Source organism: Sorex araneus, chromosome 1, assembly GCF_027595985.1.
Source record: "Sorex araneus isolate mSorAra2 chromosome 1, mSorAra2.pri, whole genome shotgun sequence".
NCBI classification, from domain to species: Eukaryota; Metazoa; Chordata; class Mammalia; order Eulipotyphla; family Soricidae; genus Sorex; species Sorex araneus.
In genome coordinates this window covers 390,069,114-390,083,324 of record NC_073302.1, presented here as the reverse complement: position 1 = coordinate 390,083,324, position 14,211 = coordinate 390,069,114, and the positions used below count along the sequence as shown (strand labels likewise).

Here is a 14,211-nt window from a genome sequence, read left to right as displayed (position 1 = left end):
ATAAGAAGAGAGAGGAGTAAGAGGGCAATTGTCTGCCATAGAGGCAGGGGGAGGGGTGAGTCTGGAGTGGGGGAGGGATACTGGGGACATTGGAGGTAGATAATGTACACTGGTGGAGGGATGGGTGTTCAATCATTTTCTGACTGAAACTCGAAAGTTTTGTAACTGTAGCTCATGGTGATTTAATAAGAAAGAAATAAAGAAAGAAAGAAAGAAAGAAAGAAAGAAAGAAAGAAAGAAAGAAAGAAAGAAAGAAAGAAAAGAAAGAAGGAAAGAAAGAAAGAGGTGAAAAGGTAAAAAATAAAGAGAGAGAAAAGATGGGTTTGTGCTATTGGCAGAAAATAGTTATTGACATTGGGGCTTGGGTGTGTAGTCCTGGTAAAGGGAGTGGGGCAGGCCAAACAGTGTATCAATTACAAATAATAATATAATGATGAAGATGGTGGTGGATATTTGTACAATATTGAACTAGTAATAAAATGTCTGGGATTGTAGACATTATATTTGGACACTGCTCTTTTCTTTCTTTTATAATACAGTGTTTTTGGTGCAGTGAAGAAAAATCTTGTGAAAAATTTAGTTTTCCATTCTTTGACTGTGGATTAAGTTCTATATTTTGGTTAAACTGTAGAGGTAAGTTGTCTTTATTTGAATTTTTTGTATTTTTTTTCAGGTGACTTGCAAATGCTAGTGATTTGTAATGAAACATTACAAATGAAGTCATTTATTTAAAAAAAAAATCCTGCTGCAAGTCTGTTCATTGGTGTTTGCCCTTGATGCAACTTTATTGGCTGTTTCTAGTCACTGTTGGTTCAACTGAAGTCACTGTTAACTTTTATGAGTGAATTAGCATACTAGTTGTTAAATACTTTAAATTTTGTGTATGGAATTTTCTGATGTATGATAACCATAATTCAGTGAAAGGAAGATTTGTGTTCTCATAGTTTTTAAGGAAGTCCAGGAATTTCTTAAATGTTAATTCTGGGTCTAGAATGATAATACATTTATATTGCATGCTGACCCACGCTCGATTCCAAGCACCCCGTATGGTCCCTGAGCCTTCCAGGAGTAATCCCTGAACACAGACCCTAAGTAGGAGTAAGCCCTCAGTTTCAGCAAGGACCCACTGAACTCAATAGTGTGACTATGATTTATATTTCCTTAGAAGATGCATTCAATGCGGAGAATTGACATTCAGAAGAATGACTAACTAGAACTAATTGCACAAATCTCACTCTTCAAAGAATCTTAACATTTGTGCTGTGTTTTGGTACAGCAGGGAACATACCAAGTCAGGGAAATGTACTAAAACATTTTTAGAAGTTTATAGAAGAAAGCTGAAAGAAAAAGCTGTCCAGGTGAAAAACTATATGAATAAAACCTAAAACCAGTTATCTGTTATTTTTTTAACTGAGTGAAAAAAAAAACATGAAAATTTGCCCTTTGGACCCTTAATTCTTCAGTTATCATTATGTATTTAAACAATAAGTAAAAAGATAAAGATAAGAATTCCTGGGGAGCGGGTGTGGAGGAAAAAGATAAGAATTGTTTGTAGTGAATAACTGATGAACAGTGCATCATGTATTTAGTATTCCTTTCTTGTTATTGGCATAATAATATGATAAATTCTATATTACTGAGTTAGGGCGTGGAGATTTATTTTACAAGTGCCAGAAATCTGCTTTTCCTGTATACGTTGGTTATCTTTTTGTTTAGGAACTACTGAAATTCAAACAACAAATAATTTCCTGGTACTTGTAGGTATCTTCATGGAAACAGTAAGCAAAAGGGTCTGCTAATTTATTTGGTGAGGTATTGCCTGGAATGAGTTTAGAGATAAAGAAAAGATTAGGTCAGTGACCTAATAGTTCACCAATTTGTAGATAAAGCGCACTAGTCATTTTGGAACCCAGATTTTTTTCATTGTCATTGTACTTTAGTCATCATCCCATTGATTGTCGAATTTCTCGAGTGGTCTCAGTAACGTCTCCATTTGTCCTAACCCTGAGATTTTAGAAGCCTCTCTTTACTTGTCTTTTCCAATAGAAAAGAGCATTGGAGGCTCTTTCAGGGTCAGGGGAATGAGACTCATCATTGTTACTGGTTTTGGCATATGAATATGCCTTGGGGAGTTGGGGAGGCTCTCCTATGTGGGCAGGAAACTCTCGGTAGCTAGCCAGGTTCTCCCAGAGGGAGATAAGATGTCATGCTTCCGGGAGCTTGGTTTTATAGTCTCTGGATGTTGGCCATTGGTGGGATTACACGGCGCTGGGGGCAGTCCCTGGGTGTGACCGCCTAGCTACTGGAAAATAGGGAATCTGAGCGGAAGAGGCCCAGTCCCTATCCCAGCAGGCTTGGAGGTCTCATCCCCGAATCCCACACACCTAGGTTCCTCTGCCGGTTGCCTCATGCATGAGGCTTGTCCGAATGTGTGGAGAGGGGCCTTGAGCATGGTTGTGGCTAGGCTCCGGAGGTCTTCAGCCGTGGGAGCTCTGCTCAGGGCGGAGAGGGAAATTGAAGCCCACCCACTTCGAGGGGCCCCAGGGAAGACAGCCAGGCATGGGGGCAAGAGACTATCTGCGTTGCTCTCTTCCAGGAGCTTGGTTTTATAGTCTTATGTACTTTAATAGTGACAGTTTTATTGGTGTAAGTCATGTATATTATTGTATTATTTTCAATAATGAATTTTGAATTTTCATGTAAGAATCAATGCATAAAATTAGAAAATGGTAAGAAATTATTAATCTTAAGTTAACTTAAATTGTATTTCTTTTCTTATATTTCAGTTGACATGTTTGGATTCCTGATGATTCTACTTATCATAATAATCCTTATAACCATCACGTGGTGTTGCTGTGCCACTCATTATCTGGTTCAACAGGAGTATGTCTGTTTGATCTTTAGTAAGAATGCACTTTTGGGCCAAATAATTGAAAAGGATGCTAAGCTTTAGGGAATTTCTACCATTTTATATTTTAAAAATGTATATTACAACAGGAAAATGTTTTAAAAGTACAAAAGTTATAACATGAAAAGTAAACCTTGATGATATATTTGAACAGGGTGTTGGCATTTGCTTTTCATGATTAACTATAGATGTTGTCCATTAATTCCCTATCATGAAAGTTAAAATTTTTCTTTTATTATCTATATTTTTATCACTTGGCTGATAGTGACTATCTCATTTTATTTTTAATTTAAGATATTGCTGTTTTTTCTTTTTCGGGGGGGTCGGGGGGTCACACCCAGTGATTCATTCACAGGGGTTACTCCTGGCTCTGCACTCAGGAATCACCCCTGGCGGTGCTCAGGGGACCATATGGAATGCTGGGAATTGAACCTGGGTCAGCCGCGTGCAAGGCAAATGCCCTACCTGCTGTGCTATTGCTCCAGCCCCCAAGATATTGTATTTTTTATTGTGTTTTGGTGCCACTCAGGATGTGTTCCAGGATCACTCCTGGCTCTGTGTTCAGGTATCACTCCTAGTAGGCTCAGGGTACCATATGCAGTGCCAGGAACTGAAGCCAGATTTGCTGCATTCAAGGCAAGAACCTTGACCACAGTACTATTTCTCTGGCCTGTAAGCTATTGTATTTTATTATTAGCTCTTAAACTACTGTGTTCTCTGTTGTTTATATTTTTGGTTTTGTTTGTGTGTGGGGTACTTCCCAAGCAGTACTCAGATGCTTGGGGACCCCATGCATCATTCTCATCAACTGACAGTTTAATACAAGAGCTAGAGGATGTTATGCTGCCATGGCATTATGGGATACCTGAGTCGGCCTGGAGGAGCGCTGGACCTCTAGTACTAAACCTGGATATAGTGGGAAGTGGAGGTGAAGGGGCCATGGGTTGCTGGAAATTGAACCCAGATAAGGCACATGCTAGGTATATGACTTAAATTCTGTGCTGTCTCCAAGCTTCTTACGTATCTTTTGGACTTTGAATAATATGCTTAATTCTATCTATCTATCTATCTATCTATCTATCTATCTATCTATCTATCTATCTATATATCCTTCTGTTACTAAAATAAGAAAATTTTGGGTACTATACTTCTCTTCTCCTTTAGTCTCCCAATGCAAACTTCCTCACTCATTTGACCTAGTCAAGTGTATAATATTTACATCCTGTATAGAACTGTATTTATACCTTGAAATAATTTATATTTTGTATATAAAATCATAAACTAATGCATTGATAAAATTTATTTTGATTGTATAAATATTGTGCTATAAAAGACCAAACAAGAAATAGGAAATGTTACTCTGTCTCTAATCTGTAGTGCTTGAAAAGGATAAATAGATTGATCAAATAGATTCTCTTTTTTTATTCTCCATTCCCAAAATCTTGCTGCATTTCAGGTAGTTTTATGTTTATATTGTGATTTTCCCATGTACTATTTGCATTTTCTAAAGTTTTTAGTTGCATTCAAATAGGTGTTTTTGTCAAGAGGGACACATATATCATTTTTTCATCATTATGATCATTAGTAACATATATTCATTTTCTAGACTTTCTTCTAAAAGTCATTTAGTATTTTCTTAGAAAAATAATACTAAGGCCACCCGGAAAAGCGCCCCCCGCGCCCCGTGCCCGCCCGCGGCAGCGGGACAGCTCGGAGCACCCCAGCCCCGCCGGGCAGGTCCCAGTCATTCGCCCACCGCGCCTGAGGGGCGTGTCCTCAAAAGTGGGCGTGGCCTCTTTCCAGAGCACAGGCCGCTAACGCGGCTGCAGATATTTTTCTTAACATTCCATGCATTGTCCTTAGCCAAAATTGATAGAACCCATTCCTCCGAAGAACTCCCTGATCATCTTAGTTACTATATGTTAATACTCAACTAACCTAGCCTATCCTAACTTCATGAAAACTGTCAATGAAAACATCAACTTGCACACAAAAGTCCTTTGTCAAAAGAGCATAGCCCAAAATCTCCAGTTGAGGTTCCTTTCAAGGTAACGAGAGCTCCAGATAGTAAAGCCCATAACAACATGAAGAAACAGAGAAAATCCCCACCACCAGGAGAGAGCCAAGAAAATATCTCACTAACCTCAGCAGTGACCCCCCAGAAATACACCCTCTTCTCAGATAAAGATTTCAGAGAGGAAATTGTGAGGATGGTTCACGAACTCAAAGTAACTGTGGAACGAACATCCAATAAATTAAGGGAGGATATGGATGCAGCGTTGGAACGCTCCACCAAGATAATCCAGGAAGAAATGAGAGCAGAAATTTCAAAGCTACGAACAGAAGTCACACAACTAAAAGAATCAGTAGATGAAATGAAAAACTCCGTAGGGGCCCTCAATAGTAGAATGACTACAGCCGAAGACAGAATCAGTGAGCTTGAAGATGAGCTGCACAAAGCATATAGACAACAGCAAATAATGGCAAAAGACCTCAAAATGGCTCTAGAGCGAGTTAGAGTCCTAGGGGATGACCTCAGGAGAAACAGCATAAGAATCATGGGAGTGCCGGAACCACACGGAACCAATCCCAATGAAAAAAACACCATTAAAGACATCATTGCTAAAAAATTCCCAGAGCTAGAGAATGCGGACATCCAGATACAAGGAGTCTGAAGGGTGCCAGCTAAAAGGGACCCAAATAGAAAATCCCCAAGGCATATCATAGTCAGAATGATGGATGCCGTGGATAGAGACACAATACTGCAAGCAGCAAGATCAAAGAAGGAGATCATATACAAAGGCGCACCCCTTAGATTCACAGCAGACCTATGAGAAGAAACCCTCCAAGCCCGAAGACAATGGTGGGATATAGTTAAAAAACTTCATGAAATGAATACCTCACCAAGAATACTCTACCCGGCTAAACTCTCAGTTAAACTTGAAGGAACCATACACTATTTCAAGGACAAGCAACAGCTCAGGAACTTCATAGACTCAAGACCTAATTTAAAAGAAGGACTCAAAGGGCTACTATAAGACAAGGAAAAAGACCTATAAGAACAACAAACCCTACAGAAAAATGGCACAAAATCCCATGAAAATAATTTCTCTTAATGTTAACGGGCAAAATGCACCAATCAAGAGGCACAGAGTGGCAAAATGGATTCGGAAACTAAACCCAACTTTCTGCTGCCTACAAGAAACACATCTGAATAGCCAGAACAAACACAGACTAAAAATCAAAGGATGGAAAACAATCCTGCAAGCAAACAGCTCCCTCAAAAAAAAAGCGGGGGTGGCCATACTAGTATCCGATCACATTGATTTCAGGCTGAAAAAGATCAGAAGGGACAGCAAAGTTCATTTTATATTCATCAAGGGATATGTACAACAGGAAGAAATCACACTCCTAAATGTATACGCACCTAATGAACAACCAGCTAAATACTTAAAAGAACTCCTAATAGAATTTAAGGAGGACATAACTAGAACCACAATAGTAGTTGGAGATTTCAACACTGCCTTATCACCTCTGGATAGATCGACAAGAACAACACTCAGCAAGGAAACGATGGCCCTGAAGGAAGAAATGGAGGAGACAGGGCTAATAGACCTATACAGGGCTATATACCCCAAAAAGAAAGAATACACATTCTTTTCCAGCGCACACGGAACGTTTTCCAAAATAGACCATGTTCTGGGCCACAAATTATACCTTAATAGAATTGGGAAGATAGAAATTGTATCAACTATCTTCTCAGACCATGATGCACTGAAGATGGAAGTTAATCACGCACAGACGCGGAGAACCAAATCAAACACTTGGAAATTAAACAACTCACTATTGAACAATGAGTGGGTCACGGAGGAAATCAAGGAAGAAATCAAGAGATACCTCGAAACAAATGAGAATGAAGACACAAGCTACCAGAACCTATGGGACGCAGCTAAAGCTGTGTTAAGGGGAAAATTTATAGCTCTGCAAGCCTTCCTCAGAAAGGAAGAAAGGGCCTATATAGATAGCTTGACTTCGCAGCTCAAGATCTTAGAAGAGGACCAGCAAAAGGAACCCAAACCAGATCGAAGGAAAGAAATAATAAAACTTAGAGCAGAAATTAACGATATGGAAACCCGAAAAACAATCCACAAGATCAATGAAACAAAGAGCTGGTTCTTCGAGAAAATAAATAAGATTGATAAACCGCTAGCAAGACTCACAAAGAATGAAAGAGAGAAAACCCTAATAAACCGAATCAGAAATGAAAAGGGGGACATCACAACAGAAACCAAGGAGATTCAAAGGATCATCAGAGACTACTTTGAAAGTCTGTATGCCACGAAACAAGAGAACCTAAAAGAAATGGATGAATTCCTTGACTCCTACAATCTCCCAAGACTGAGCCAAGAAGACGTGAAATACCTGAATAGGCCCATAAATTTCAAGGAAATCGAAACTGTAATCAAAAGTCTCCCCAAAAATAAAAGCCCAGGTCCAGACGGATTCACTGGCGAATTCTTCCAAACTTTTTTTTTTTTTTTTTTGCTTTTTGGGTCACACCTGGTGATGCACAGGGGTTACTCCTTGCTTTGTACTCAGGAATTACCCCTGGCTGTGCTCAGGGGACCATATGGGATGCTGGGATTTGAACCCGGGTTGGCCGCGTGCAAGGCAAACGCCCTACCCGCTGTGCTATCTCTCCAGCCCCCAATTCTTCCAAATATTTAAAGAAGACTTGTTGCCAGTTCTCCTCAAGCTTTTCCAGGAAATCGAAAAGACAGGAACCCTTCTGAACAGTTTCTACGAGGCACATATCTCCCTAATACCAAAAGCAAACAAAGACACCACTAACAAAGAAAACTATAGACCAATATCCTTGATGAACACCGATGCGAAGATTCTCAACAAAATACTAGCAAATAGAATCCAACAACTCATCAAAAAGATCATACACCATGACCAAGTGGGATTCATCCGAGGGATGCAAGGATGGTTTAACATTCGGAAATCAATCAACATAATCCATCACATCAACAAAAGTAAAGATAAAAACCATATGATCATATCCATATATGCAGAAAAAGCATTTGACAAGATCCAACACCCATTCATGATAAAAACTCTCACCAAAATGGGTTTTGGAGGAACTTTTCTCAAGATAGTCAAAGCCATCTACCACGAACCTATGGCAAGCATTATCATCAATGGAGAAAAACTAAGGGCTTTTCCTCTAAGATCGGGGACAAGACAAGGATGTCCACTCTCACCACTTCTCTTTAATATAGTACTGGAAGTATTAGCAATAGCCATCAGGCAAGAAAAAGATATTAAGGGGATTCAGATTGGAAAGGAAGAAATCAAGCTCTCACTATTCGCAGACGATATGATACTATACCTAGAGAAGCCTAAAAGCTCTAGTAAGAAACTCTTAGAAACAATTGGCCTGTATAGTAAAGTTGCAGGCTATTAAATCATTACTCAAAAATCCATGGCCTTCCTATATGCAAACAATGAGACAGAGGAAAGGGACAAGAAAAAAGCAATCCTGTTCACAATTGTGCCCCAGAAAATCAAATACCTTGGAATCAGCTTAACTAAAGAAGTAAAGGACCTCTACAAAGAAAACTATAAAACGCTACTTCATGAAATAAAAGAGGACATGAGGAAATGGAAAAATATCCCCTGCTCATGGATAGGGAGAATAAACATTGTCAAAATGGCAATACTCCCCAAAGCATTATACAGATTTAACGCGATCCCTATAGGGATACCCATGGCATTCTTCAAAGAAACGGAGCAAGCAATCCTGAAATTTATATGGAACAATAAACGCCCACGGATAGCTAAAACAATTCTTGGGAAGAAGATGATGGGAGGCATCACCCTCCCCAACCTTAAACTCTACTACAAAGCAGTAACAATTAAAACAGCATGGTACTGGAACAAAAGCAGAACTGCAGACCAATGGAACAGGGTGGAATATCCCCACACACAATCTCAAATGTATGATCATCTAATCTTTGATAAAGGTGCAAGAGATGTGAAGTGGAGCAAGGAAAGTCTCTTTAACAAATGGTGCTGGCACAACTGGACAACCACATGCAAAAAAATGGGCTTAGAACTCGATCTGACACCATGCACAAAAGTCAGATCAAAATGGATTAAAGACCTCAACATCAGACCACAAACCATAAGGTACATTGAAGACAAGGTAGGCAAAACCCTCCAGGATATTGAAGATAAAGCTATCTTCAAAGATGACACGGAACTAAGCAGTCTAGTAAAAACAGAGATCAACAAATGGGACTACATTAAACTAAAAAGCTTCTGCACCGCAAAAGATACAGCAACCAGAATACAAAGACTATCTACAGAATGGGAAAGGATATTTACACAATACCCATCAGATAAGGGGTTGATATCAAGGGTATATAAAGCACTGGTTGAACTCTACAAGAAGAAAACATCCAACCCCATCAAAAAATGGGGCGAAGAAATGAACAGAAACTTTACCAAGGAAGAGATACGAATGGCCAAAAGACACATGAAAAAGTGCTCTACATCACTAATCATCAGAGAGATGCAGATCAAAACAACCTTGAGATACCACCTCACACCACAGAGGCTGGCACACATCCAAAAGAACAAAAGCAACCGCTGTTGGAGAGGATGTGGGGAGAAAGGGACCCTTCTACACTGCTGGTGGGAATGTCGGCTAGTTCAGCCCTTTTGGAAAACAATATAGACGATTCTCAAAAAACTAGAGGTTGAGCTCCCATTTGACCCAGCAATACCACTGCTGGGAATATATCCCAGAAATGCCAAAAAGTATAGTCGAAATGACATCTGCACTTATATGTTCATAGCAGCACTGTTTACAATAGCCAGAATCTGGAAAAAACCCGAGTGCCCTAGAACAGATGACTGGTTGAAGAAACTCTGGTACATCTATACAATGGAATACTATGGAGCTGTTAGAAAGAATGAGGTCATGACGTTTGCATATAAGTGGATCAGCATGGAAAGTATTATGCTAAGTGAAATGAGTCAGAAAGAGAGAGACAGACATAGGAAGATTGCACTCATCTGTGGACTATAGAATAATAGACTATAAGACTAAGACCCAAGAATAGTAGAAATAAGTACCAGGAGGTTGTCTCCATGGCTTGGAGGCTGGTCTCTCATTCTGGGCAACTCAGAGAAGGGAACACCAAGTAAAATGTGGTTGGAGGTCATGTGGGGGAAAGATGATGCGGGCCCAATATAGACTAGAGATTGAACACAATGGCCACTCAACACCTTTATTGCAAACCACAACACCTAATTAGAGAGAGAGAACAAAAGGGAATACCCTTCCATAGTGGCAGTGTGGGGTGGGGAGAGACAGGACTGGGGAGGGTGTGAGGGATGTTGGGTTTACTGGTGGTGGAGAATGGGCACTGGTGAAGGGATGGGTTATCAAACTTTGTAAGGGAGAAACATGAGCACAAAAATGTATAAATCTGTAACTGTACCCTCACGTAGACTCACTAATTAAAAATAAACTATTAAATAAAAAAATTTAAAAAAAGAATAAAAAAATTTAAAAAAAATTACAAATGAATAAAGGCAGCAATGTGAAAAAAAAGAAAAATCATACTAAGTTCTAATTTACAGTAATTTCTACTAAACTACTCTAAATTAGAGCAGTAATTTTCTTCTCAATGTCAGATTTACTGTTTAAATTTACAGACGTTTTTCCCACTTTCTCTTAGAAGAATTTTTTGAGACCCCTATCTCTTTCTTTGTAGGATTTTTTTCTTTTCCTTTTGGTGCTAGAGTAAATACTTTTTCAAAAGCTAGATTCATAAAAGGAATGGGGATTGTTTTTGTAGTTCCTAGATATCAAGAGATTTGTTTTACTTCATTTTCCTTCAATTCAACATGGTATTATTTTCTTAATTGTTTTTGTGAACCTCCCAGAAGGACACATAGGCAGATTGAAATACTCATAAGGGAAAAACGCATACTAATAGATCCTTCTGTAAATAAAATGTATATGTAAAATAATAATAGTTGGCTAAAGGTTTCTTTATTAAAGTCCTCCTCTTTTTCTAGGACTTTGTATTTTTCTGGCTTTAGAAGAAAAGAGATTTACATCTTTTCTTCTTAACATATAAAGGAAAGGATAAGATGGAAGACAATTCCTTTTTCTTTATCTCTAGAACAAAATATAGCAAAAAGAATAACGGTACATATATGACAGGATGCGGTGAATAACCTGTTGTTTTTGCTTTTTTATGTTTACTTTTCATGATCCTAGCATCATAAAAAGTGTTATGCTTATTAATAAGTCTTTCTTTCCTCCTTTCTTTCTCTCTTGCTTTCTTTCTCTCCTTCCTTCCTTCCTTCCTTCCTTCCTTCCTTCCTTCCTTCCTTCCTTCCTTCCTTCCTTCCTTCCTTCCTTCCTTCCTTCCTTCCTTCCTTCCTTCCTTCCTTCCTTCCTTCTTTCTTTCTTTCTTTCTTTCTTTCTTTCTTTCTTTCTTTCTTTTTCTTTCTCTCTTTCTTTCTCTTTTTTCTTTCTTTCTTTCTCTCTTTCTTTCTTTCCTTCCTTCTTTCTTCTTTTGGGGTCACACCTTGCAGTTCTCAGGGCTTACTCCTGGTTCTGTGCTCAGGGATCAGTCCTGGTGGTTCTCAGGGGATGGCATGCTGAGGATCAAATCCAGGTTGGCCTGTGCAAAGCAAGCTCTCTACCCTCTATATTCTTGTTCTGACACCAAATCCCTCTTTTTCATCTATTTCTGTAGAAATTTTTGAGTATTCTTAAGCAATAATACTTTTTGAGTATTCTTAAGCAATAATGCTTCCTAGGCAGTATTATTATCATTATTGATATGGTCAATTAAGATAAATTCTTTGCCTTTGTTTAGTTTTATTATACTAAGGGGACATAAACCTTTAAACAACAATTGTTAATCATATTGCTAATTGATTGGTTTTTAAATAATTTTGCATTCATTTTAATTGTGTCCTTCATCAAGCTCTTTAATTCTTTGGATATATTTTTTTAAATGGGAGAATTGATAATGTAAACACCAACAAAACATTGCATAAATATATAATAAAATCAAATGATTCTAATTATAATCATCTAATATTTCTAATTATTACTGTTCTAAATATAAACCTTGCTAATTAATTCTAAATTTGTTGTTTTGTACAGAGCTCAACTCTTTGTTCATCGATCACCATACAGTTTTGGTCCAAGCAATTATGGCAAGTCTTTTAAATTATTTAAATCCAATTCTTCAAGTAACTTAGAGCTGAAGTTACCCATCCTTTACTCATTACAAGCATCGGCATTACAGTATGAGTAGAAAACATGACAGTATATTATATTGTTCCCATTTCTAAGACATTTTCTTGTATCCTAAATAGCTAGTATAGGATGGGTCAAACCACACTATTGATAGAAAATAAAATTTTCCCATCTGTGTTGGCTAGAAGTAGCTTCCATTGTTCCACAGTTCCTAGGAGGGTTTCACATTCCTTTCCCAAATCTGAATCCTGGAACCCTAACTGAGTCAAAACCTCAATTTCCCTTACCCAGCACTACCCTCACCCTCCCCTTTAATTAACCATGATCCACCTATTCACTTAGGTAACTTTAGGTAACTGCACCAAATGTTTTTTAGATCAGGACAATATAACCAAAGTTTATATATATACATATATACATACATACATACATACATACATACATACATATATGAATATATATACTGCAAGGGAGCCCCCAAGTTTAAATCCTAGTAGTGCATGGTCCCCTGAGCACTGCCAGGTATAGCCATGGCAGCCAATATTTCCTACAGCAGATTGGGCTAAGAAAAATGCTTTGAAAAGAGCACAAGGATTAACTAATAAATTAATTGGTGTTTGTAAAAGTTATTTTAGTTGGAAGTGGTTGCCCTTCATAGATGAAGGACAATTAAATACTAGTTTCATTGTAGGAAATAATACCTTCAGATTCACAGACAAGTATTTTGTTTGTCCAGAAAAATCTCTTGATCAAGGGATATGCTTACATTAAGGAGTTAAATAAATAAGATTATTTGAAAGGAATTGAAAAGAAGATGGAAACGTGGGGGCTGGAGCGATAGCACAGCAGGTAGGGTGTTTGCCTTGCACGAAGCCGACCCGGGTTCAATTCCCAGCATCCCATATGGTTCCCTGAGCAATGCCAGGGGTGATTCCTGAATGCAGAGCCAGGAGTAACCCCTGAGCATCGCCAGGTATGACCCAAAAAGCAAAAAAAAAAAAAAAAGAAAAAAAGAAGATGGAAAAGTGGGGGACAGTGGTACCAATACATTTCAAAATAGGAAACCTTGAGTATAGAGGGAAAGACCCATGAGTGTCCAACTTGGGAAGTTACCAGTAACCTGTTTGCCTTATAACCTTATGAGTGTTTGTTCACATATGGAATACATAGATTTGTGGAAAAGGAAATAATCGACTAAAAAATTATATGTCCTGTATTGTTTAACCACAATGCTCTTTACCCACAGTATTTTCTTGGAGGGATGTTTGTATTGTCTTGATCTAAACTTCTATAAAAATAAATTTGGGAGATAATATTTTAGAACTAGGTATTTATTGAACATCCATAGGTTTTTTTGTAACTAGGAACAGATAGTTTTGTGTCATTGTTATTGCTAAATGCTTGCCCTTTCTTCTATGTCAAATTGATACCCAAGTTGTTAATACCTAAGTCATTTGAGTGCTAAATATTAAACATCTATCTAGCATCTCTAGAATATTTTCAGAATAGAAATAATTTAAATACAAACAGTTTAAATGTTTAACACTTAAAAAATAGTTAAGGAACTGTACAGATAATACCGTGGGTAGGGGGTTTGCCTTGCATGCTCTCACCCCAAGTTCCATCCCTGGCATCCCATATGGTCCCCCAAGCCCACCAGTAGTGATTCCCTGAGAGCATAGCCAGGAGTAACTCCTAAGTATCTCTGGATATAACTCCACAATAAACAATGCCCTAAAAATGAGTTAAGTCATTGTTAGTTTTATTAGAAAGACTTATAAAACATAAAATGTTTGAGTTTTGAATTTTTGAATTTTTTTCTCTTGCAGACACTGCTGAGTAGAAAACTTAAAAGTCCAGAGACTTCTTCAATGGTTAGTTTCAAATCAAATTTATGAATTTTTTCCATTAGATGCATATACGTTTAGAAGTGTGAGTTCTTTCTCATGTACAGTCTCCTTGATCATTAATAAATGACCTTCAATGTCTCTCATAACCTTCTTCA

The 14,211-nt window shown here is 38.1% G+C and overlaps 1 protein-coding gene across 1 annotated transcript in view; it reads left to right on the top strand.

The window, feature by feature from the left end:
• Positions 1 to 470: 470 nt before the first annotated feature.
• The window catches only part of PTTG1IP2 (PTTG1IP family member 2), a 31,178-nt gene continuing 17,437 nt past the window's right edge, over positions 471 to 14,211 (top strand). The window contains exons 1-4 of the mRNA XM_055123172.1: positions 471 to 633; positions 2,787 to 2,883; positions 12,111 to 12,163; positions 14,036 to 14,080. Of these exons, the coding sequence (XP_054979147.1) occupies positions 480 to 633; positions 2,787 to 2,883; positions 12,111 to 12,163; positions 14,036 to 14,049 (318 nt within the window). The 5' untranslated portion in view covers positions 471 to 479 and the 3' untranslated portion in view covers positions 14,050 to 14,080. The remainder of the gene's footprint in view (positions 634 to 2,786; positions 2,884 to 12,110; positions 12,164 to 14,035; positions 14,081 to 14,211) is intronic.